This window comes from Procambarus clarkii, chromosome 18 (assembly GCF_040958095.1).
Source record: "Procambarus clarkii isolate CNS0578487 chromosome 18, FALCON_Pclarkii_2.0, whole genome shotgun sequence".
Taxonomy (NCBI): domain Eukaryota; kingdom Metazoa; phylum Arthropoda; class Malacostraca; order Decapoda; family Cambaridae; genus Procambarus; species Procambarus clarkii.
The window spans coordinates 14270614-14296993 of record NC_091167.1 but is presented as its reverse complement, the minus strand read 5'-3'; the positions used below and the strand labels follow the sequence as shown (position 1 = coordinate 14296993).

At 40.2% G+C, this 26380-nt stretch overlaps 1 protein-coding gene and 1 pseudogene across 3 annotated transcripts in view; one reads left to right on the top strand and one right to left on the bottom strand.

Annotated features, from left to right (window-relative positions):
- Nucleotides 1–7736, bottom strand: part of LOC138365954 (2-(3-amino-3-carboxypropyl)histidine synthase subunit 2-like) — a 107367-nt pseudogene extending 99631 nt beyond the window's left edge.
- The window catches only part of LOC138365803 (uncharacterized), a 53778-nt gene extending 27721 nt beyond the window's left edge, over nt 1–26057 (top strand). Inside the window, exons 2-3 of one of the 3 annotated variants that reach the window (XR_011229024.1) lie at nt 6866–7073; nt 25085–26057. Coding sequence is in view for 1 of the 3 variants with exons in the window: in XM_069326278.1 (XP_069182379.1) it covers nt 10524–15143 (4620 nt within the window). In the remaining 2 variants the exon portion in view is untranslated. Of the gene's footprint in view, nt 1–6865; nt 7074–10334; nt 16223–25084 lie in introns of those variants that run through there. The other 2 variants (XR_011229023.1, XM_069326278.1) reach the window with 2 other exon arrangements.
- Nucleotides 26058–26380: the final 323 nt, after the last annotated feature.

Below are 26380 nucleotides of genomic sequence, written 5' to 3'. Positions count from 1 at the left end.
AAGAGCAAAGCAATAGCAGGGGCTAAAGATCTGGAGGCTTTTTTGTAGATTAAAGTTGGTATCTCCTCATGGGCACCAGACTTGGTTTTAAGGGAAAGGATTATCTCATTGACGTCAGTGGAATTAATAGGCTTTAGGTACAGAGACTGTGGATAGTTACCTGTAAGATAGTCCTTAATGTCAGTACTGGAAGATGGAATATCATTAGCAAGGGATGAACCAATGGAAGAGAAGAACCTATTGAACTCAATAGCAGAATCAGAGGCTGAAAGCTGACCATCGTTATTAGACAGGAGAGTCGGTTTGTTATTTATACTTCTTTGATCCCAATATTTGTGAAATTGTTCTCCAAGTTTGTTTAATGTTGCTCTTTATTTGGGTAAATTTATCTTCGTAGTATTTAGTTTTGGCTCGTCTAATTATCTTAGATAGCAATAATGAGTAATTCTTTGAGAATTCTTTGGAGACAATTCCTAACCTATACTTCTTCTCAAGGTCATGTTTTTTATTAATAGATTTAAGTATTCCCTTTGTAAGCCAGGGATTGTTAAGCCTTTTTGGTTGTGACTTGTTTTGTAAGCATAGGACAGTGGGTATTATAAAGGCTAAGAGTTTTTTGAAGAAAAGATTGAACTGCTAGGTTGATGTCCTCTATGTTACCTAACTCGGACTCATAGTTGACATTATCAGTAGCAGTTATAAAATTGTCTATAGCAGTTTCATTGTGTAGTCTAAAACGTATCTCTCTTGACTCAAGAGGTGGTTTGCTAATGTTAGTTAAGAGAAATGTGGGGTAATGGTCTGTAGTGCTATCGGTGATTATACCTGAAGTAAGCGGAGAGGTTATGTTTGTCCAGATGTGATCTAGAGTCGTGGCAGTGCTATCAGTGATTCTAGTAGGTCTAGTGATTAAGGGTATGAGGAAGCAGGAATTCATACAGTTGAGGAAGCTAACAGCAGTAGGGTGTTCTGGCTCGCAGAGGTCAATATTAAAGTCCCCTGCGATAATTAGGTGGTTTTTGTTCAGTCTGTTATCAAGTATTAGATTTCTAAGGTTTGAGTTGAATTCGGACACATCAGTGTTAGGAATTCTATAAACTGCACCCACAGACAGGACAGACTCGGCACCCTTGACTCTGAAGCTGGCGAAGATATACTCCCCATAGCAGTCTCTAGTTCTAATTTCTTTTAAGCATGTTAGTTCTTGGTGGTAGTAAAGAGCAGTGCCACCACCTCTCTGAAGTTGACGACAGTTGTAAATTGCTGAGTAGTTAGGCATGTTAAAGAGTTGAATAGTATCCTCTTTCAACCATGTTTCAGTAAGTATAATAAAAGAGAATTTGTTAATAGCTTCAATCAAGGCACTAACATCATCGAAGTGTTTACCTAGGGATCTAACATTCAAATTGATTACAGAGATATTGTGATTATGAGTTACTACATTGTTTACATCATGTGCTGCAAAATATCTGCAATTTAGATCATTAAAGTGATTATTGTCATAGATAGTGGATAAGAGGTTAAGTTCTGGGTCTATACTTGACTGCATAAAAAAAGCTGATTGCAGAAAAAACAAGGAAAGAAAGGCAAATTACAAGGTAGAAATAAGCTATAAAATAGGGAAAAAAAATGTACACAATACTGTGCAAAACAAACACAAAAGGGGCTTACAAGGGTACAATGGAGTAAGGGAGTATGGCTAGGCTAGGCAACCTAGGTAATAAATGAGATTAAAGAAAAAACATATAAACATGGACTATACAAAACACAAGATATAGATATACAAAACAAAAATATAAACAAGACTAAGCATTACAAAAACAAATTGAGCAAAAATGAGGTAGATTGCTTACAGGTACTCTCAGGTACACTGTAAGTAACAATAGATAGATAATATATATCAATATAGATAAGAATGTCACGATACAATAAGATGAGCAGTTACAGGAACAGATGAAAGCAAATCTGCTGTAAAATAGAAAGTAATTATAACAAAACACAACAATATAATAATATAACAATACAATAAGAGCTTACAAAGTATTGAGTCTGCTAAATTAGAGAATAATTATGGCAAGACACAACAATAAATGCAAGCAAACAAGGAATTGAAACAATTAGAGGTAGAATAAAGGTCATTAGATAGCCATGGAGGATACACAAGTTTGGCGGAGAGAACAAAAAATCAGTAGAGACTGTCAAGATGAATATATAAAAAAATTTGACAAATGATAATTGTAAAGTAAAATAATCTTAAAGATAAAAATTTTTATTAAGCTTAGTTTTAACTTATAATTAGTATGAATTTAATTAAAAGAACAAAAATGAGATCAATAATTGATTTCAATAAATGATATAGATCAATACAAATAAATTTAAAATATAAATGGAATAGGGTAAGATTAGATTTAAGAGTAAAATTTTACAATGAAACTGAGGTAGATGCTTGCATAAGTGCATGGAGACTTGATGGATTATTTAGGAAATTATATGAATGAGAGAACATTAGGTAAAAGGTAAGGCGGAGACAGCACCTTAGACAAAGTTAGATTAAGTTAGGTTAGGCTCAGGCACTGAGTTATTTTAAGTACTGGCATTGGTCGGGTTCAGGTTTTCAGATATACCACAATCACTTAAGAAGGCAAGGAGTTGTTGGTCACATTTTATTTCATATCTTTTTCCTGTAATTTCCTTCTTCGCAAAAATCGTACCATAGATACAGATACAGTGCAAATTTAAGGGAAAAAGTGAAAAACTATGAAGATGAAATTAGGTACTTTTTAGTATTGATTTTGAATGATGTAAAAGTTGGACAGCTTTTCAATTCAGTAGGGGAGTGAGTTCCATAAACTGGGTCCCTTTATTTGCATAGAGTGTTTACACAGATTAAGTTTAACCCTGGGGATATCAAAGAGATATTTATTTCTGGTGTGGTGATAATGGGTCCTATTACATCTGTCCAGGAAGAGTTTCAGAGCAGGATTTGCATTTAAGAACAGAGTTTTGTAAATGTAGTTGACACAGGAGAATTTATGGAGTGATATTATGTTTAGCATGTTTAGGGAGTTAAACAAGGGGGCTGTGTGTTGTCTGAAAGCAGAATTTGATATTATTCTGATAGCAGATTTTTGCTGGGTGATGATGGACTTGAGGTGGTTTGCAGTGGTTGAACCCCATGCACAGATACCATAGTTGAGATAGGGATAGATTAGTGCATAATATAGAGAGATGAGAGCAGAGTTAGGTACATAATATCTGATTTTGGAGAGTATACCAACTGTTTTAGAGACTTTCTTAGTTATGTGTTGTATGTGGGTACTGAAGTTGAGTCTCTTGTCTAGGAATAGGCCAAGACACTTTCCATCATTTTTATTGCTAATGTTTACATTGTCTATGTGAAGCTGAATTGCATTTGTAGATTTGCATCCAAATAGGATGTAGTATGTCTTTTCTATGTTAAGTGTTAGTTTGTTTGTTGACATCCATAAGTGGACTTTTTTTAGTTCATTATTAACAACATCATTTAGTGTATGTGGGTTGGGGTTGGAGTAGATGAGGGTAGTATCATCAGCAAACAAAATAGGTTTCAGAATGTTAGACATATTAGGCAGATCATTGATGTATATAAGAAATAGAGGAGGTCCCAAGATGCTGCCCTGTGGCACTCCAACGGTTATTGGTAGAATGGGAGAGGTTGTATTATTGATGGCTACACATTGGTGTCTATCACTAAGATAGGATTGGATATAGCCCAGTGCATGGCCTCGGATTCCATAATGATGGAGTTTACATAAGAGGTAATCATGATTAACAGTATCAAAGGCCTTTCTCAGGTCAATGAAGAGTCCAATCGGAAACTCATTTTTGTCAAGGGCTGAGTAAATTATATCAAGGAGACTAATAATTGCATCGTTGGTACTCTTTTGAGAGCGGAAGCCAAACTGACAGGGGCTAAGAATGTCGAATTTTACGAGATAGGAGTAGAGCTGTTTGTAGATAATTTTTTCAAATATTTTTGATAGTATGGGTAGGTTCGATATTGGTCTATAGTTGTTTATGTCTGCCGGATTACCTCCTTTATGAACTGGCGTTACTCTTGCTTTTTTAAGGATATCAGGGAAGGTATGACACTTAAGGGATTTGTTGAACAGCAGAGCTATAGGTGGGGCAAGGGCATGGGAGGCGCTCTTGTATACAATGGATGGGATTTCACTGATGTTCCCAGCTTTGGTTTTTAGCGAGTGTATGATGGACACAACATCTGTCGGGCTGACTGGTGAAAGGAGAAGAGAGTTAGGATAGCTGCCTGAGAGATATGTGTTGATATGTGTCTGAGTCTGTGGGATTTTACTTGCAAGGTTAGCACCAATCGATGAAAAGAAGCTATTAAATTCATTCGCCATTTCTAAGTCAGATGACGGTGTACGGCCATCCTTAGAGAGTGTTATCTGGTTGTGGGAGTGTTGTTTAGTTCCTAGGATATTAGAGATGGTATTCCATGTGCTTTTCATGTTGCCTTTTGCTTCTTTGAATCTAGTCTCATAATATGAAAGTTTTGCTTTTCTTATGATACTTGTAAGCACTGATGAGTACCTTTTAACTACTTCCTTTGAAACTAGGCCACTCCTAAATTTCTTTTCATATTCATGTTTTTTGTTGATTGATTTAATTATGCCACTTGTGAGCCACGGGTTATTTTTTCTTTTATCAGTTACTTGTTTGGTAAGGAGGGGACAGTGAGTGTTGTAGAGGCTTAGAGTTTTGGAGAGAAAGAGGTTAGTTGATGAGTTTCTATCCTGTGAATTATTAAATTCAGATTCCCAGTTAATATTGTGAAGTGCATTAGAGAGATTGCCTAAAGCAGATTCACTATGTAGCCTGAATGAGAGTTTCTTGGTTTCTGGTGGTGATGTGTCAATGTTTGCTATGAGGAAGGTAGGATGGTGGTCAGTTGTTCTGTCATAAATTACCCCAGATGTAAGGGGAGCTGTTATATTAGTCCATAGGTGATCCAGGGTAGTGGCAGATGTTTGAGTGACTCGGGTGGGCTTGGTGATTGTGGGGATTAGCATACAGGAGTGCATGCTGTTACGGAAATAGTCAACTTGAGGGTTGTTTTGAAGACCCAGGTCAATATTGAAATCACCTCCTAGAATGATGTGATTTTTGTTGAGATTGTTATTTATGATAAGATTCCTTACATTGTCTGAGAATAAAGCTATGTTGGTATTAGGAAATCTATAGATGGCACCGATAGTCAGGGAGGATTTAAGGGATTTACTGGTGAACTTGGCAAAGGTATATTCACAATAGTCATCTCTATCACTAATAACACTATTGCAAATGAAGGTATCTTTGTATTATATTGCTGTGCCACCACCTTTTTTATTAGGCCTGCAGTTATGAATGGCTTTACAACCAGCTGAATTGTAGAGTTGGGTATAGTCATTACTTAGCCAAGTTTCTGTTAAAATGATGAATGATAAATTAGTACCTAGTGCTGTAAGTAGTGCATTTATATCATCAAAATGTTTACCAAGTGACCTAACATTTTGGTTGTAAACTGATAAGCAGTTGCTATTTAGTAGTTTGTTTTTTGCAAGATTTGCTGTGTAATACCTGCAATAATGATGATCAATGTGCTGATTTGTGTGGATATGGGACAGATTTATATATTTATATATTTAAAACTCTGAACTGCAATGTCAATCCTGACCTTAGAAGCTTCCTAGAAGGTTGTAACAGAACTCATGGGCATCACACCAGAAAGAAATATCTATTTGATATTCCAAGAATGCGACTTAACCTGACTAGAAATCCTCTACATATCATGGGACCCAGAATGTGGAATGGTTTCCCCAATCATATTAAAGGCTGTACCTCTCTCAACAGTTTAAGATTAAAACCAAGTGCTACTTAATTAACTCCATGTAACCTACCTTACCTCCCAAATGTCAATCTATATGTCTTGCTTTTGTTAAACAATGCTGTTTGTTCACCAACTTGTACAATTGCTGACTTCTGCCATGTTCCCCCATTCTTTATTCCTTTTTTTCTAACAATTTATACCTAATCTCAATTACTATTAAGTTTTAGTCTAAGTGTCTCCCTCCCTCCCCCCCCCCCCCCCCCACACACACCTTGCCCGAAACACTATGGTACTAGTGGCTTTAAATAAAATAAATAAATAAATGTTTATTCAGGTAAAGTACATACATACAAGAGGTTATACAAAAATTGATAGATTTATAGATAGAGCTAGTACATACAATGCCTAAAGCCACTATTACGCAAAGCGTTTCGGGCAGGAAAAACATTAATGACTAAACTTAATACTAATTGAGATTAAAGTATAAAATGTGTTGAGAACAAGTAAAAATAAAAATAAAAAAGAGGGGAACATGGCAGAAAAAGCAGCACAAATACAATTAGGTTGACAAACAGCATTGTTTAAAAAACATTCATGGGTTGACAATATAGGGGTAAGGTAGGTTACAGGGAATTTATTAGGTAGTGTTTAGTTTTTATCTTAAACTGGTTGAGAGAGGTACAGTCTTTTAGGCATTGTATGTACTAGCTCTATCATAAATCCAACATTATGTTTGTAAATCAACTATATATTTATTTATATACAAGAAGGTACATTGTGGGTTAACAGAGAATATAGAAATTAAGTTAAATTTACATCTTGTAAAGCCACTAGCACGCATAGTGTTTCGGGCAAGCATGTACTAGTATTACAGTATGTACTTTTCCCGAATACAAATTTATGATATATTATTATTATTATTACTTATATAATACTAGCAGGATTTGGGAAATTCTATGGGCCGTCACACAGCTTTCGCCACGGTACCACCTGCAGGAGACTGACGCTGCGCCTCCCAGGGCCGCCTCACGCCGTCCTTAGGTCATTGTCGTCTCCTGGCGCCTTGCTGTGGTCCCCACACAAAACAGCGCTACCCAAGACACTCCCGCAAGAGACGACAGGTGTTCCTCGTCATCAGCACCCGTCAGCTGGCCCAACTGCACTCACTGGAGGCTAATACTCTACTTTGCCCGAAACGCTATGGGTACTATAGTGGCTTTATTTTATTTATATATTATATATCACACACAAGAAGGTACATTGGGTTTGTGAGAATACATAGCATAGTATTTATAATACTATGCTAAGCCAATAGTACGCACAGCGTTTCGGGCAGGTCCGAAATGTATGTGTATGTACTAGCTCTATCTATAAATCTATCAGTGTGTTTGTAACTAATCTTCTATGTATGTACTTTTACCTGAATAAACATTTGATTTGATTTGAATACTTACACACACTTAATAGCTTTGCGCGCACTCGCGCACACACACACACGTGTGCTTCTCCTCGTGTTCTCTTGCTCTCTCACTGCCTTTCCTGCCCCGAGCCTGACGTCACGCCCTGTGCGCCACGCCCCCGCCACTAACCGATCAGGTAATGGCTGGCGCGGCCCCCATAATGCACCGGGAGCCCCGCCCACAACGGGGCCGCTCCGCCATATTTTTCATGGCGGGGGGGGGGGGGGGTGGCGAAACCTCATCTCAATTTAACAAAAATAGTAATTTCTCTATAATTACTATTTTCAGGCTTCTTCTTAAGTCTACAAAATTTACTCACGATTCTTTTAGATATGTACAATTACGGTGACATGACTTGTATGTGGGAAAATAGGTAAAATAGGACAACTTTGTAATAGTAGATACTGTTAATATTGGCCACTTACATGACAATATCTCTCCACCGCAGGCTCACCTCCAAGGTGTATTAATAGGAGTACACGAAGTAGTCAAAGATCAAAATCCCTGTTTCTTTACATAGAGTAGAGGAGCGTTGGAGTCTTTTAATAGCAGTTTAGTTTAATTCATTTATCATGCCCCGCATACCCATCTTGTGGGCGGTAGTGAAAAAGGTTACAGAGGCACATATTGGGCTCGATCAAGAACTTTTAATATTATTTTCTACCACAGACGTGGCCACACATTAACAATGTTAACCAGCATATATACATTTTTCTTGTCCTCCATTGACAGGGTTAGAGATTTGTTAAACATATAGTTCAGGGTTTTATTGAACAATCAACCACAGAAGGTGATTGTAGTGCTTTTAAAATGCTAGGTGTTACGGCCACTATGGGTCGCAACCGGGTTCTTTGATACCTTACCTACCTTGAGGTGCTTCCGGGGCTTAGCGTCCCCGCGGCCCGGTCGTCGACCAGGCCTCCTGGTTGCCGGACTAATCAACCAGGCTGTTGGACGCGGCTGCTCGCAGCCTGACGTATGAGTCACAGCCTGGTTGATGGTAGAACTAAAATAATAGTATCTTACCTAAAGTCGGTAGTACGCTTTCAAGAAAGTGGTTATGTAGTGCATAAAAAAAAAGGAGGGGGATGAACAAAATATTGTTCCTTTCGTCAATGTATTAAATATCTTCCCACCACCGTTAAGTAATAGAAATTATATTATATTATATTATATATATATATATATATATATATATATATATATATATATATATATATATATATATATATATATATATATATATATATATATATGTCGTACCTAGTAGCCAGAACGCACTTCTCAGCCTACTATGCAAGGCCCGATTTGCCTAATAAGCCAAGTTTTCATGAATTAATGTTTTTTCGACTACCTAACCTACCTAACCTAACCTAACCTAACTTTTTCGGCTACCTAACCGAACCTAACCTATAAAGATAGGTTAGGTTAGGTTAGGTAGGGTTGGTTAGGTTTGGTCATATATCTACGTTAATTTTAACTCCAATAAAAAAAAATTGACCTCATACATAACGAAATGGGTAGCTTTATCATTTCATAAGAAAAAAATTAGAGAAAATATATTAATTCAAGAAAACTTGGCTTATTAGGCAAATCGGGCCTTGCATAGTAGGCTGAAAAGTGCGTTCTGGCTACTAGGTACGACATATATATATATATATATATATATATATATATATATATATATATATATATATATATATATATATATATATATATATATATATATATATCGTCACCATAAATAATATATAAAGAACAGAAAATTCGCAAACAAAACCCTGGTCTTATCAAGCAGTGCTACACTAGGAATGGAACGATTTTTGCGAAGAAGGAAAGTACAGGAAAAAGATATGAAATAAAATGTGACCAACAACTCCTGGCCTTCTTAAGTGATTGTGGTATATCTGAAAACCTGAACCCGACCAATGCCAGTTGTTACGACCCTGGGTTCTCCAGTGGAAACCAGAGGTCAAAATTGAGCTATTAAACTTCCTGGTAGCACAGTTGGGCATCTAGAATGTCAATTGTTTGTATCTTCCCTGCCAGACGTAAGACTATTATTGTTTCTCAAAGAGCATTTAAAGACTGAGCTGGGGGTTGATTATTAAATAATAACATAGGCACCAACTTTGCTTACTAATACTTTCTAATCATTCATAAAGTAACAATACGTTGCATAGGGGAAGATCTTTAATGTGCTTAGCTGCACGATCAATTAGGCTCCTCCCGGCACCACGACATGAGGGAGGCAGCTGGTGGCTAGCTCGGTCTTCTCTTGGCTGGTGGCGTGAGGTTAAGACCTACTCTGTGGCTGTATCCCTACTCTCCTTCCTTCTCCTCTTACTTATTTCCCTTACCTGAAGTTCCTGTACCCTTAAGTTAAGTATTATATGGTGTAAGTGTGCCTACTCTGGTAGTAACGATTGGTGAGACCTGGGGATAGTATTTTGCCAGTGTTTGGGTACCCCTAAGTGTTGTGTTTTGTATTAGGGTCCCACGTGGTTTCACTACCCTAAGCTGCATCCAGCTTCAGTGCTTATCCAGTAGTACTTTACCCTAGCTTGTTATTAGTGTAAACCTTGTATCCTGCCTACGTGGACCAAGGCTTTTAACGTAAGATAGTGTGGTAAAGTTATTATTATTATTGTTATTGGTGTGAGTGTATATGGGGGGTTGTTAACGGGTTAATAAATAAGTACATGAATTACAGAGTATCTCTTCTTCCAAGGTGGGAGCGCAGTGATCAACCCTTAGACTAACATTTATGGTCTTGTAGCAAGTTATTACTACTGTGGATAGTTTATTTTGGGGGCCGGGCCTTTTAGCTCTCCCATATTTGATACTCCTGTCTTCTAACTACCTATACCCCTTAATAGTACCAGTACCCCATAGAAGCCCCACTCATATCAGTTGTAACAAGTGGGGGCCTGTCCGGGATGAACATTATAAGTGTAAAAAATTAGATTCTTGAGTGCCAAAATTAAAATTTTTTATTTCCGCAGAACGGTTGTGTGCTAGCCTAGGGTCCAGCTCATCTAGCAAAGGACATTCTTGCACTGACTGGACACCCAGCTGGATCCCTTCACGATTAAGGTTAGTGTGGCCTTGTGTTAGGGGCCGTGCAAATTTTTGTTTTTTTCCAATTTTTATTTTTTAATTTTTTCTTTGGCTGGGAGCTAAAATTATTAGTGATGTCTTCTGAAATGCAGAAACTGGCAAGGGAGCCTTCAGTGGTAGAGATAAAGAAACTTGAAAAGTCTAATTTAGTATTGTTAGGCCAGGAATTTGGCCTAGAATTAAATGTCGCAGATAAAAAGTGGACTTTGGTGAATGAAATATTACAACATTGTATTGATGAACAACTATTGGCAAGTGATACACCTTTATGCCAGCCTAGCCAAGCAGAAAGTGCAACTCATAGGGAGAGTGAATTAGCTTTAGAGTTAGCAAAAATAAAATTAGAGGAGCAAAAACTCAAAACCGAGGAGGCTAGAATTAGAGCGAATGCCACTGGACCTCCACCTGCCGGGGATTCAAACCCCAGGCATTATGAGAAAAAGCATAATTTGCCTGAATTTTCCGAGTCTGACCCTGAAAGGTTTTTCAACCATTTTCAGAGAGTGGCCACGTCCATGAACTGGCCAAAGGAAGAGTGGGTGAAAATCCTACAGGGAAGACTTAGGGGTAAAGCACAAGATATTTTTATAAACATGCCTGACGACGAGTGTTTCGAATATGATAAAGTCAGGGAATGTATTTTGCGGGCATATGAAATTACTCCTGAAGCTCACCGCCAAGTTTATCGTAACCTTAGGCCTACTCACAACCAACCGCTCACTGAATTTGTGAATGATCAAATTCGATTATTTGATAGATGGATTCGCTCGGCGAAAGCCGAAACATACGAGGCTCTCAGGAACTTAATTTTAATGGAGCATTTTATAGATGTTATGCCAGAGAATGTTTCCCAGTATATTAGAGGAAGGATAGAGTTAAATTCTAAAATAGGGGATTTGGCCAAGTTGGCAGAAAACTACCAATTGGCGGGCAAAAGGCCCAATAAAAATAATTATACCCCACAGAGTAGCAAACCTTATACCCACAGCCAGTCCAGACCAGCTCATTCTAACCCTTTACCTAATGCACCTTCTGTTTCAGACATAACTAACCCTGTTAAAGTGTCTAGCCCAACGGCACCTAAAGGTGAACCGAAGGGTAATTCTGTTAGTAATGTCTCTTCTCCCCGACGTTTTTGTGGTCACTGTAATCGTTCAAACCACAATATTAGCCGTTGTTGGCAACTGTACCCAGAAAAAAGACCCAATGCTCTAGTTGTGACACAGGGCTTGAGGCCTTCGGAAGGGTTAGGGAGTAAGACCTCCAACCCACAGTGGTTGGACTTGCTTACCCCATTCTTATCGAAAGGGAGACTACTTTTGTCTGAGGGTTCTTCCTGGAAGGACGTGGTGATCTTCCGAGACACCGGTGCCATCCAGACTTTAATTTTAGAGAGTGCATTGCAAGGTGCCAACACTCTCGACACTGGAGAGGTGGTACTGGTCGAGGGTGTCACTAGTGATACTCGGGCAGTACCCCTCCATAAGGTTACCCTGGAATCTGATTTCCACAAGGGTGTTTGTACAGTCGGAGTCACTTCATACCTACCTTTCCCTAATGTTGATGTAATAGTTGGTAATGATTTAGCAGGGGATAAGGTAGGGGACTCCAGACTGCCTATTATGTTGCCTACCCCTAAGGTTTGCCTGGATCCACCCGCCGCAGAGGATAATGTTGTGTACCCTGCGTGCGCGGTGACCAGGTCTATGGGACTTAAATGTAAGGGCAGCCCTGTGCTTGCCAAGGTGGTAAATCCCGAGGTCACGAGGAGTTTTCCGAGTGGTGAAAACCAAGTGGACCTCGTGGACACATTCATGGCCCGACTCGATGACGTGGCCGAGGACATTGTGGAGAGCCTGCCACTGCCGTCTACCGAGAGTAGTGGAGAGGTGGAGGAGAACAATGTTGAGCCTCGGCCAATGGCATCTGACCAAGGCCTAGATGCCTCCTTGAGTGAGTTACAGAAAGCTGACCCCACTCTTGCAGATTGTCATGAAACAGCCGTCTCTATGGAGGAAATTGTAGACGCAGCAACTGGGTACTACTACAATGATCGGATTTTGATGAGAAAATGGAGACCACAGGGGGCTCCCTTGTCAAATGAGTGGGAGGTAGTCCACCAGGTTATGTTGCCGACCTGCTATAGAGAAAGAGTTTTGGCAGCTGCTCATGATGATCCTATGGGGGGACATCAAGGTATTAATATTACGTATCACAAAATTTTAAAGTATTTTTTCTGGCCCAAGCTGAAAAGCGATGTGGCAAAATTTTGTAATGCGTGTATTGTTTGTCAACTGGTTGGGAAACCAAACCAGACTCCACCTAAAGCTCCTCTAAGGCCTATTGTCGTGCCAGAGGAACCATTTTCTCATGTGGTAATGGACTGTGTTGGACCATTACCTAGAACTAAGTCTGGTAATATTTACCTAATCACGATGATGTGTATCACTACTCGTTACCCAGAGGCTTTTGCTGTAAGGAACATCCGAGCAAAAACTGTTGTTGCTCGTATGTTGCAATTTTTTTCCACTTTTGGACTGCCTCGGGTCGTGCAAACTGACAATGGTACTAATTTTAAGTCTGATGTTTTCGAGCAATTTTGTAAGGAACATGGAATAACTCATAAGGTTTCCAGCCCATACCATCCACAGAGTCAGGGGGTAATTGAACGTTTCCATCTAACTCTGAAGCAGATGTTGAAGACATCGTGCGAGAGTTCCCACACCTTCTGGGATGAGAATTTACCGTATGTTTTGTTTGCGGCTAGAGAGGGATTACAAAGTTCACTGGGCTGTTCTCCTTTTGAGTTAGTCTTTGGCCATAAAGTTCGTGGACCCTTGCAAATGTTACAGGAGAATCTGTTAGGGAACGTAACGTTATCCGAAGGTTCGGCTTTCTTTGCGCAACACCACCAGAGACTCAAGGACTGCAAGGCGGCTGCATTTAAGTATCTTGGCAAGGCCCAAGAAAAGATGAAAGAACGTAACGATGCTAAATCTAAGTTACGGGTATTTCAGCCTGGCGACCCTGTCCTGGTATTAAAGCCTCGACTAGGGAACACTATGTCCCACAAGTACGAAGGCCCCTACATTGTGACAGAAAAGACGGGGGACCTCACGTACAAAGTGAGGCACTCTGACAAACGTAACCAGGTAATGCTCATACATGTAAATCGACTGAAGAAGTTCCAGGGCCCCAGGCCCATTGCACTAACCAATGTTTCCATTTCCAGTGAGAGAGGGGATGATTGTTCTGGGGACCCAACTAATCTCATTTTCAATAATTCTAGTTCTGTGAATGCTGTGGAGGAACTGTCCCATTTGCAGATGGCCCAACGTGAAGAGGTGCAGTCGTTGGTTGATGAATTCTCCAGTCTGTTCGGGGAGGTCCCGACCCAGACTGATGCCATTTGCCATGATGTCGAGTTGACGGACTACACTCCCATTCGCCTTCAACCCTATCGGATGAGTCCAGAAAAGAAGGCCATCGTACGGAAGGAGGTCGACTTCTTGCTCCAGCACGGCCTCATCCGGCCGAGCCAGGGCTCTTGGTGCTCGCCCTGCCTTTTGGTCCCCAAACCAGACGGCTCCTGGCGATTATGCACCGACTATCGGCAGCTCAACAAGGTGACCATTGTGGATGCCTATCCGCTGCCCCTCCTCGAGGACTGCATTGACGAGTTGGGAAATGCCAAGTACGTTTCGAAATTCGACCTCTCGAGGGGGTATTATCAAATCCCACTCACTGAACGTGCTAAACAGCTCACCGCGTTTGTGACACCCGAGGGTGTTTTTGAGTATCAGGTGTTACCGTTCGGCTTGCGTAATGCCCCTGCCACGTTCCAGAGACTCATGAACTCTCTACTCGCTAAGGTGCCAAATTGTCGGGCGTATTTAGATGATATCGTGCTGTTTGACAGTAATTGGGCTGACCACATAGCTAGGTTACGCCAGTTGTTTGCCATCTTGAAAAGGGCAAATCTTACCTTAAATGCTAAAAAGTGTCATTTTGGCCAAGGCACAGTGACGTACCTCGGTTATGAAGTGGGCCAAGGAAAAGTGTTACCTCGGCAAGATAAAATCAATGCCATTCTGGAGTATCCAGTACTAAAGTCTAAAAAGGACGTTCAAAGATTTATCGGTATGTGTGCGTACTATCGACGTTTTTGTCAGAACTTTTCCAGTGTTGCCACTCCTCTCACAGACTTGTTGCGGAAAGCCGTTAAATTTAAGTGGTCATCAGACTGTGCAGAGGCATTTAAAAATTTGAAATTGATCTTAGCTTCCGCCCCAGTGCTTGCTAGTCCAAGGTTCGACCGACCGTTTAAAATTCATGTTGACGCGTCTGACTCGGGTGCTGGTGCAGTGTTGTTGCAAACTGGGGATGATCAGGTGGAACACCCAGTATATTATTACTCTGTGAAATTCGACAAGGCGCAACGCAATTATTCAGTGGTAGAAAAAGAGGCGTTGGCGCTAGTGTTAACATGTAAAAAGTTCGAAGTTTACCTCACAGGTAATATAGTGGAAGTGTACACGGACCATAACCCACTAGTCTTCCTGACTCAGATGAAGGGTAAGAATAAACGCATCCTCAGGTGGGCGTTGTACCTACAGGACTTCAATCTTTCCATTACCCACCTACCGGGCAGACTCAACGTGATAGCCGACGCTCTGTCCCGGTTGCCTGAATAACATTCATCTGAGCCACAGAAAGCCATTTACCAACTGTCATGCTTTAGTTAATTTTTTTTAGGTTCTCCTGTGACATTAAATATTCCGTGTCCAATTTATTTACTTCCCTGTTCTTTTATTTTTTTGTGTATGTTTTTTTTTTTCTTTCAGAGAACTCCTTTGTATTTTTTTTTTTTGCAAAGAAATTGCTTTTGATTGATTTTTTGTTTTTGTCATATGTTTTTCTTTTTGTTCTCTGTATACTCTTACAAAAAAATATGACTACTATTCTAGTAGTCACATTTTTTTTTCTCTGAAGGGGGGAGGAGTGTTACGACCCTGGGTTCTCCAGTGGAAACCAGAGGTCAAAATTGAGCTATTAAACTTCCTGGTAGCACAGTTGGGCATCTAGAATGTCAATTGTTTGTATCTTCCCTGCCAGACGTAAGACTATTATTGTTTCTCAAAGAGCATTTAAAGACTGATCTGGGGGTTGATTATTAAATAATAACATAGGCACCAACTTTGCTTACTAATACTTTCTAATCATTCATAAAGTAACAATACGTTGCATAGGGGAAGATCTTTAATGTGCTTAGCTGCACGATCAATTAGGCTCCTCCCGGCACCACGACATGAGGGAGGCAGCTGGTGGCTAGCTCGGTCTTCTCTTGGCTGGTGGCGTGAGGTTAAGACCTACTCTGTGGCTGTATCCCTACTCTCCTTCCTTCTCCTCTTACTTATTTCCCTTACCTGAAGTTCCTGTACCCTTAAGTTAAGTATTATATGGTGTAAGTGTGCCTACTCTGGTAGTAACGATTGGTGAGACCTGGGGATAGTATTTTGCCAGTGTTTGGGTACCCCTAAGTGTTGTGTTTTGTATTAGGGTCCCACGTGGTTTCACTACCCTAAGCTGCATCCAGCTTCAGTGCTTATCCAGTAGTACTTTACCCTAGCTTGTTATTAGTGTAAACCTTGTATCCTGCCTACGTGGACCAAGGCTTTTAACGTAAGATAGTGTGGTAAAGTTATTATTATTATTGTTATTGGTGTGAGTGTATATGGGGGGTTGTTAACGGGTTAATAAATAAGTACATGAATTACAGAGTATCTCTTCTTCCAAGGTGGGAGCGCAGTGATCAACCCTTAGACTAACATTTATGGTCTTGTAGCAAGTTATTACTACTGTGGATAGTTTATTTTGGGGGCCGGGCCTTTTAGCTCTCCCATATTTGATACTCCTGTCTTCTAACTACCTATACCCCTTAATAGTACCAGTACCCCATAAAAGCCCCACTCATATCAGTTATAACACCAGTACTTAAAATAACTCATTCAGTGCCTGAGCCTAACCTAACTTTCTCCAAGGTGCTGTCTCTGCCTTACCATTTACCTATTGTTCTCTCATTCATATAATTTCCTAAATAATCCATCAAGTCTCCATGCACTTATGCAAGCATCTACCTCAGTTTCATTGTAAAATTTTACTCTTAAATCTAATCTAACCCTATTCCATTTAAATTTTAAATTTAATTGTATTGATCTATGTCATTTATTGAAATCAATTATTGATCTCATTTATGTTCTTTTAATTAAGTTCATACTAATTATAGGTTAACACTAAGCTAAATAAAAAATTTTATCTTTAAGATTATTTTACTTTACAATTATCATTTGTCAAATTTTTTATATATTCATCTTGACAGTCTCTACTGATTTTTTGTTCTCTCCGCCAAACTTGTGTATCCTCCATGGCTATCTGGTGACCTTTATTCTACCTCTAATTGTTTCAATTCTTTTGTTTACTTGCATTTATTGTTGTGTTTTTGCCATAATTATTCTCTAATTTTAGTAGACTCAATACTTTGTAAGCTCTTATTGTATTGTTATATTATTATATTGTTGTGTTTTGCTATAATTACTTTCTATTTTACAGCAGATTTAGTTTTCATCTGTTCCTGAAATTGCTTATCTTATTGTATCGTGACATTATCTTATCTATATGCTTACTGATATTGATCCAGATCGAAATCTTCTCTCTCATACCCACACAAATCAGCACATTGATCATCATTATTGCAGGTATTACACAGCAAATCTTGCAAAAAACAAACTCCTAAATAGCACCTGCTTATCAGTTTACAACCAAAATGTTAGGTCACTTGGTAAACATTTTGATGATATAAATGCACTACTTACAGCACTAGGTACTAAATTATCTTTCATCATTTTAACAGAAACTTGGCTAAGTAAAGACTATACCCAACTCTACAATTTAGCTGGTTATAAAGCCATTCATAACTGCAGGCCTAATAAAAAAGGAGGTGGTACAGCAATATATTACAAAGATACCTTCATCTGCAATAGTGTCATCAGTGATAGAGACGACTATTGTGAATATACCTTTGCCAAGTTCTCCAGTAAATCCCTTAAATCCTCCCTGACTATCGGTGCCATCTATAGATTTCCTAATACCAACATAGCTTTATTCTCAGACAATGTAAGGAATCTTATCATAAATAACAATCTCAACAAAAATCACATCATTCTCGGAGGTGATTTCAGTATTGACCTGGGTCTTCAAAACAACCCTCAAGTTGACTATTTCCGTAACAGCATGCACTCCTGTATGCTAATCCCCACAATCACCAAGCCCACCCGAGTCACTCAAACATCTGCCACTACCCTGGATCACTTATGGACTAATATAACAGCTCCCCTTACATCTGGGGTAATCTATGACAGAACAACTGACCACTATCCTACCTTCCTCATAGCAAACATGGACACATCACCACCAGAAACCAAGAAACTTTCATTCAGGCTACATAGTGAATCAGCTTTAGGCAATCTCTCTAATGCACTTCACAATATTAACTGGGAATCTGAATTTAATAATTCACAGGATATAAACTCATCAACTAACCTCTTTCTCTCCAAAACTCTAAGCCTCTACAACACTCACTGTCCCCTCCTTACTAAACAAGTAACTGATAAAAGAAAAAATAACCCGTGGCTCACAAGTGGCATAATTAAATCAATCAACAAAAAACATGAATATAAAAAGAAATTTAGGAGTGGCCTAGTTTCAAAGGAAGTAGTTAAAAGGTACTCATCAGTGCTTACCAGTATCATAAGAAAAGCAAAACTTTCATATTATGAGACTAGATTCAAAGAAGCAAAAGGCAACATGAAAAGCACATGGAATACCATCTCTAATATCCTAGGAACTAAACAACACTCCCACAACCAGATAACACTCTCTAAGGATGGCCTTACACCGTCATCTGACTTTGAAATGGTGAATGAATTTAATAGCTTCTTTTCATCGATTGGTGCTAACCTTGCAAGTAAAATCCCACAGACTCAGACACATGTCAACACATATCTCTCAGGCAGCTATCCAAACTCTCTTCTCCTTTCACCAGTCAGCCCGACAGATGTTGTGTCCATCATACACTCACTAAAAACCAAAGCTGGGAACATCAGTGAAATACCATCCATTGTATACAAGAGCGCCTCCCATGCCCTTGCGCCACCTATAGCTCTGCTGTTTAACAAATCCCTTGAGTGTCATACCTTCCCTGATATCCTTAAAAAAACAAGAGTAACGCCAGTTCATAAAGGAGGTAATCCGTCAGACATAAACAACTTTAGACCAATATCGAACCTACCCATACTATCAAAAATATTTGAAAAAATTATCTACAAACAGCTCTACTCCTATCTCGTAAAATTCGACATTCTTAGCCCCTGTCAGTTTGGCTTCCGCTCTCAAAAGAGTACCAACGATGCAATTATTAGTCTCCTTGATATAATTTACTCAGCCCTTGACAAAAATGAGTTTCCGATTGGACTCTTCATTGACCTGAGAAAGGCCTTTGATAATGTTAATCACGATTACCTCTTAAGTAAACTCCATCATTATGGAATCCGAGGCCATGCACTGGACTATATCCAATCCTATCTTAGTGATAGACACCAATGTGTAGCCATCAATTATATAACATCTCCCATTCTACCAATAACCGTTGGAGTGCCACAGGGCAGCATCTTGGGACCTCTTCTATTTCTTATATACATCAATGATCTGCCTAATGTCTCTAACATTCTGAAACCTATTTTGTTTGCTGATGATACTACCCTCATCTACTCCAACCCCAACCCACATACACTAAATAATGTTGTTAATAATGAACTAAAAAAAAGTCCACTTATGGATGTCAACCAACAAACTAACACTTAACATTGAAAAGACATACTACATCCTATTTGGAAGCAAATTTACAAATGCAATTCAGCTTCAGATAGACAATGTAAACATTAGCAATAAAAATGATGGAAAGTTTCTTGGCCTATTCCTAGACAAGAGACTCAACTTCAGTACCCACATACAACACATAACTAAGAAAGTCTCTAAAACAGTTGGTATACTCTCCAAAATCAGATATTATGTTCCGAACTCTGCTCTCATCTCTCTATATTATGCACTAATCTATCCCTATCTCAACTATGGTATCTGTGCATGGGGTTCAACCACTGCAAACCACCTCAAGTCCATCATCACCCAGCAAAAATCTGCCATCAGAATAATATCAAATTCTGCTTTCAGACAACACACAGCCCCATTGTTTAACTTCCTAAACATGCTAAACATAATCTCACTCCATAAATTCTCTTGTGTCAACTACATTTACAAAACCCTGTTCTTAAATGCAAATCCTGCTCTGAAACTCTTCCTGGACAGATGTAATAGGATCCATTATCACCACACCAGAAATAAATATCTCTTTGATATTCCCAGAGTTAAACTTAATCTGTGTAAACACTCTATGCAAATAAAGGGACCCAGTTTATGGAACTCACTCCCTACTGAATTGAAAAGCTGTCCAACTTTTACATCATTCAAAATCAATACTAAAAAGTACCTAATTTCATCTTCATAGTTTTTCACTTTCTGCCTTAAAATTGCACTGTATCTATTGCTACCCAATCTCCCAACCTTTATGTACCCAATCTGAACATCTTTACCATTGTGATCATTGCTGTCTTCTTATATGTGCTGCCAATCTGTTGTATGGTGTCTATAAATTTTGTTTATCTGTATCTTTTGCTACCCAGTCTCCCAATCTTTATGTACCCAATCTGAACATCTTTATCAATGTGATCATTGCTGTCTTATATTTGCTGTCAATCTGCTGTATGGTGTCTATTAATCTTGTTTTAAATTACTAATCAAGCTGTCAATGTAATCAATCAGAGCTTTAATATAACAATGTGCTTTAATATACTTACCAAGCTCTCTCATCTCATTTTACTCTTGCAATGTATCTTTATCATTTATCAATTCTGATAGAAATTACCTACTTAAAATTATCTGTTAGATTAAGGACCTGCCCGAAACGCTGCGCGTACTAGTGGCTTTACAAGAATGTAAATACTACAATAATAAATAAATAAATAAATGTTTATTTAGGTAAGGTACATACATACAAGAGATTTTACAAAGTTTGTTGGATTAATAGATAGAGCTAGTACATACAATGCCTAAAGCCATTATTACGCAAAGTGTTTCGGGCAGGAAAAACATTAATGACTAAAGCTTAATACTAATGGGTATAAAGAATAAAATGTGTTGAGAACAAATAAAAATAGAGACAAAAGAGGGGGGAACATGGCTGAAAAAGCAGTACAAATACAATTACAAATTATTACAGACAATTACAGACAAACAGCGTTGTTTTAAGAAAAACATACATGGGTTGGCAACAGAGGGGTAAGGTAGGTTACAGGGAGTTAATTAGGTAGTGCTTCGTTTTTATCTTAAACTGGTTGAGAGAGGTACTGTCTTTAACATGGTTGGGAAGGTCATTCCACATTCTGGGTCCCTTGATTTGTAGAGCATTTCTAGTTTGATTAAGTCGTACTTTTGGAATATCAAAACTGTATTTATTTCTGGTGTGGTGCTCATGGGTTCTGTTACAAGCTTCAATGAAGCTTTTGAGGTCAGGATTGGCATTGCAGTTCAGCGTTTTATATATGTATAATACACATGAGAGAATGTGCAGTGACTTAATATCTAACATATTCAGAGATTTGAGTAGGGGTACCGAGTGATGTCTGGGGCCAGAGTTGGATATTGTCCTAATAGCAGCTTTGTGTTGAGTAATTAGAGGACGTAAATGATTTTGGGTAGTAGAACCCCAAGCACAAATACCATAGTTGAGATATGGATAGATGAGGGAGTAATAGAGTCACTGAACACGAGCTCAGTCGAATCGTCTCGTGTCCGAAACGACCATACCCCATCCCGGGACTACGGGGACTGGTCAAGTCGTATACTGCAATTTCGGATACCGGGCTAGAAACAACTTCGTTCACTGAGAAGTTTGTACATACAAACCATTCCGTTCGTATATGCGCTGGTTTGTGTTCGCTGTTGTTCCTCCCAAGTCGTCGACTGCAGTTTCGGATAACAACTTCGTTCACTGAGAATTTTATACATTCATACCCTTTCGTTCGTACATGTGCTGGTACATGTTGTCCGCTCGTCCGGCCGGTTGGGGGCCGACCCAACAATATGTGTGTACAATGTACACACAGTCTCACAATGTACTGTACTGCACAATCTGTACTACAATGTTGCAGTCTCCGTGGTGTAGTGGTAAGACACTCGCCTGGCATTCCGCGAGCGCTAAGTCATGGGTTCGTATCCTGGCCGGGGAGGATTTACTGGGCGCAATTCCTTAACTGTAGCCTCTGTTTAACACAACAGTAAAATGTGTACTTGGATGAAAAAACGATTCTTCGCGGCAGGGAATCGTATTCCAGGGACCCTTAGGATTAAGGACTTGCCCGAACGCTACGCGTACTAGTGGCTGTACAAGAATGTAACAACTCTTGTATATATCTCAAAAAAAAAAAAAAAAAAAAAAAAAATGTGTGGATTATATGAACTCAGGGACCGCAGAAGACCTATTGGCCCATATGAGGCAGCTCCTATTTATAGCCACGCAAACTCATTCATATACTGTATATGAATGAGTTGGGTAAATATAAACACATTCTAAAGGGACACATTCTAAATATATCAAAAAAAGTTTCAAAAACTGTGGGCATTCTTTCTAAGATCAGATATTATGTACCACGCCCTGCCCTGGTGACTCTATTACTCCCTTATCTATCCATATCTCAACTATGGTATTTGTGCTTGGGGCTCTACTACCCAAAATCACTTACGTCCTCTAATTACTCAACACAAAGCTGCTATTAGGACAATATCCAACTCTGGCCCCAGACATCACTCGGTACCCTTACTCAAATCTCTGAATATGTTAGACATTAAGTCACTGCACATTCTCTCATGTGTATTATACATATATAAAACGCTAAACTATAATGCCAATCCTGATCTCAAAAGCTTCATAGAAGGTTGTAACAGAACCCATGAGCACTACACCAGAAATAAATACAGTCTTGATATTCCTAGAGTACGACTTAATCAAACTAGAAATGCTCTACAAATCAAGGGGCCCAGAATGTTGAATGACCTTCCCAACCATGTTAAAGACTGTACCTCTCTCAACCAGTTTAAGATAAAAACGAAGCTATACCTAATAAATTCCCTGTAACCTACCTTACCCCTCTCTTGTCAACCAATGTCTGTTTTTTTTTAAAGAGCGCTGTTTGTCGACATAATTGTATTTGTGCTGCTTTTTCAGCTATGTTTTCATTTCTTGTTTTCATTCTACTCTTTATGCTCAATTAGTATTAAGCTTGTCATTTATGGCCACTGCCTTTTGAACGAAAGGTGGTGGAGTTTCTGATGGGGAAGGAAGAGACATTTGCGCATCGCGTTCCGCAAGGCGCGGTGCGGCCAGCCTGGGTGGCATAAAAAGCGCGAGAAGTCAGGTCTCGCTCTCACTCCCTCTCCGGTTGTCAGCCAGTCAGTCGGTTGTCTGGCTGTTGAAGCCCAGCTTGTTTGTCCCAGACGTTTGTCTGGCTGATGTAGCCTCGCTTGTTGGCCCCAGTCGTTTGTCTGGCTGGTGTAGCCCAGCTTGTTCGTCTCAGCTGTTTGTCTGGCTGGCGCAGCCCTGCTTGCTCGTACACAGATGTTCAGTCTGGCCGGTGTAGCCCGGCTTGTTCGTATCCAGTCGTCTGGGATGGCCGGTGTATCCCGGCTTGTTCGTACCCAGTCGTTTGGGCTGGCCGGTGTATCCCGGTTTGTTCGTCCCCAGGTGTTTGCTGGCCCCGGTGTCCCACGTTATGTTCGCCCCAGCAGTTTGGCCTGACCGGCGTAGACCGGCCCGTTTGTTCCATGACGTCTCGTCCACTCGGTGTAGCCGCCTGTTGTTCCTGCACGTACACGTTCCCTCCTGTTTCCCTGTCCTGTCCTACTCCAGCGCAGGCGCATGCCGTCGGGCGGTCTGTCCGCTTGGGTGGGCTATGTTATGTTATTATCTCTTATTTAAGTTTCTAAATTAATTTATTGCATTGTTCAGCTTACAGTTATGCCTTGTATTTACTTACTATTCCTCTTGCAGCGTTAATGCAGTGTCCATTGTGTGGGATACTCAACTAATTTTGGTTCACTTTTGAGAATATTATTGCTAGGCTAGCCATTCTCCCTTGATTAGTACTGTTTTAATAACCATTTCATCCCTTGAACATTACAGTTTTACGCTATCCAACCATACCATGCACATTACTGTTTAACCTACCATCCTATATCCCTTGATTAATCCCGCTTTAAGCTACCAAATCTTCCCATGATTACCACTGTTTCTTTTATTTGTTCAGCTTATATGCAAGTACATTATATTACGGTCTTATTCTATTATTAGAATATAATATTCCCCTCCCGTTCTCACTGTTCTGTTCTACTCCTCCAGGGTAGGCACATGCCGTAGAGCGGTCTGTCGGCTTGGGTGAGCTACGCCATGTTATCATTTATTTAAGTTTCCCTAAATTAATTTATTACTTTGTTCAGCTTTCAGTTATGTCTTGTATTTACTTACTAATCCTGTTGCAGCGTTAAGGCAGTGCCCATTGCTGTGGGATACGCAAATAATTTTGTTTTCACTTTTGAGACTATTATTGTTTTAATCTAGACCAACTATTCCATGAATAAGTACTGTTTAATTAACCAATCTATCCCATGAACATTACAGTTTTAAACTATCCAAACTATACCATGCATATATTACTGCTTAACCTAACTATCCTATACCTTGTAGTCCTGCTTTAATCTACCCAAATTATCCATGATTATCACTGTTTACTCTTTATTTGTTCAGCTTAAACACAAGTATATTATATCTTTTATTTGTCCAGCTTAAATACAAGTATATTATAATGCGGTCTTAAGCTATTTACTTGTCAGTTTCAGTTTGTCTTGTATTTACTCCACTATTTATTCTCTGTTTTCTAGCACTGCTTAAGCCTCATGCCTTTCTTACTGTTTTGGCCTCGCTATGTTATTTATTGTTTATTTAAGTTTCTAAAATTAATTTGTTACATAGTCCAGCTTCAGTTATGCCCGGTATTTACTTAATAACACTGTTGCAGTGTTAAAGCAGTGTCCTTTTCTAGTGGGATATACAAATAATTTTGCTTTTCACTTTTGAGATTATTATTGTTCAATTCTTCCAAACTATACCACGAATAATACTGTCTTAATATAAACAAACTATACAATGAATGATACGGTCTTATTATAACCAAACTTTGAATAATACTGTTTAATCTGTACATGAATATTACTCTATTAATCTATTTTAACCGCTCAGCTTTTATTACGATAGCTTTAGCTATGTCCGGCATCCTCATTCACTATGGACACTTAACTTTACCTTCGCTTTTGTCTACTTGTGTATGTGACGGTTGCTGGTGCGGCAGCTGGGTCTCCCTGCCTGTTTATTTCCCGTTAGACCTACCGATGCTTACTTTTTCATTTTCCGCAGTGGCGAGAAGCCGGATCACGCAGCAACTGCAACACGGAAGAGGGCTCGGGCGACGTCGTGCGAGGACAACAGCGCAGTGGTGTGAGGACGCAGCCGGCCTGGGGCCAGGACGAAACCCGCCCGCTTCGCCTCCCCCTCCTCGGGGGCCTCCTCGGGCGGCTCTGATGTGGACGGCGACCACACTTCCCAGAGGCCCCCTGCTGGCAAAGCGGCGGGTGGCACAGCGTCGCAGCCTCCACCTCTTTCGGCCGACGATTGGACGACGCTGCAGGCGCCCATCGCGCAGGCTCGGGGGCCCTCTCATGTCACAAGCCTTCTGGGCATGGGAACCACCGAGGTCGACCCTGCCGCGGCTGCTACAGCCGCCCTGCCCCCCACCTTCACCGACCGTCGCCCACGGGCCAGGTCCAGGGGGCATAAGTCGAGGCGACGTGCGAGCTCCTCCAGTCTGTCCTCCTTCCTTCCTAGTTCGGTAGCGTAGTTGCTCTGCCACCCTCAGGTTTCCCTCGCGGCCAGCGGGCACTCGCCCTTCGGGGGGGGGGGGTCCGGCCTGCTGGCCTGCGGGGTGGGGGTGCAGCGCCCGTCCCCAAGTGTTCCGCTGTCCGCAGCCACTACTTTGACTTTACAGCCATTCTACTAGTAAGCCCTACCTTATGTCAGGTAATTCCTTCTTCCTTGGCGGCTCGGCCTCTGGCCTGGGGTTATTTTCTTCTCCAAATACATATCAGGCTTTCCCAGTCACTATGTATTTTTCCGCCGCCTGATTATTCTCCAGCTAGGGTTTCCCTTATGTTATGTTGTTCACTTTGGTGTCCTGTTATACTTAGAATTAGATTTGTTACATTCGCCTCACTGCTAATTCTAGTAGTAAAATAACGTAATCTTATAGCCTAGTAACAAACTCTGCAGAAACCTAATGTCCTATTGTCTAGAATTAGCAGTGAGGCGAATGGAACAAATCTAATTCTAAGTATAAGTCAGGACACCAAAGTGAACAACATAACATAAGGGAAACCCTAGCTGGAGAATAATCAGGCGGCGGAAAAATACATAGTGACTGGGTTTAAAGCCTGATATGTATTTGGAGAAGAAAATAACCCCAGGCCAGAGGCCGAGCCGCCAAGGAAGAAGGAATTACCTGACATAAGGTAGGGCTTACTAGTAGAATGGCTGTAAAGTCATAGTAGCTGCGGACAGCGGAACACTTGGGGACGGGCGCTGCACCCCCCCCCCCCCCACCAGAGAAACGGGAGAAAAGACGTGAGGAACAACGACTGACGTAGTCATGACCGGGAA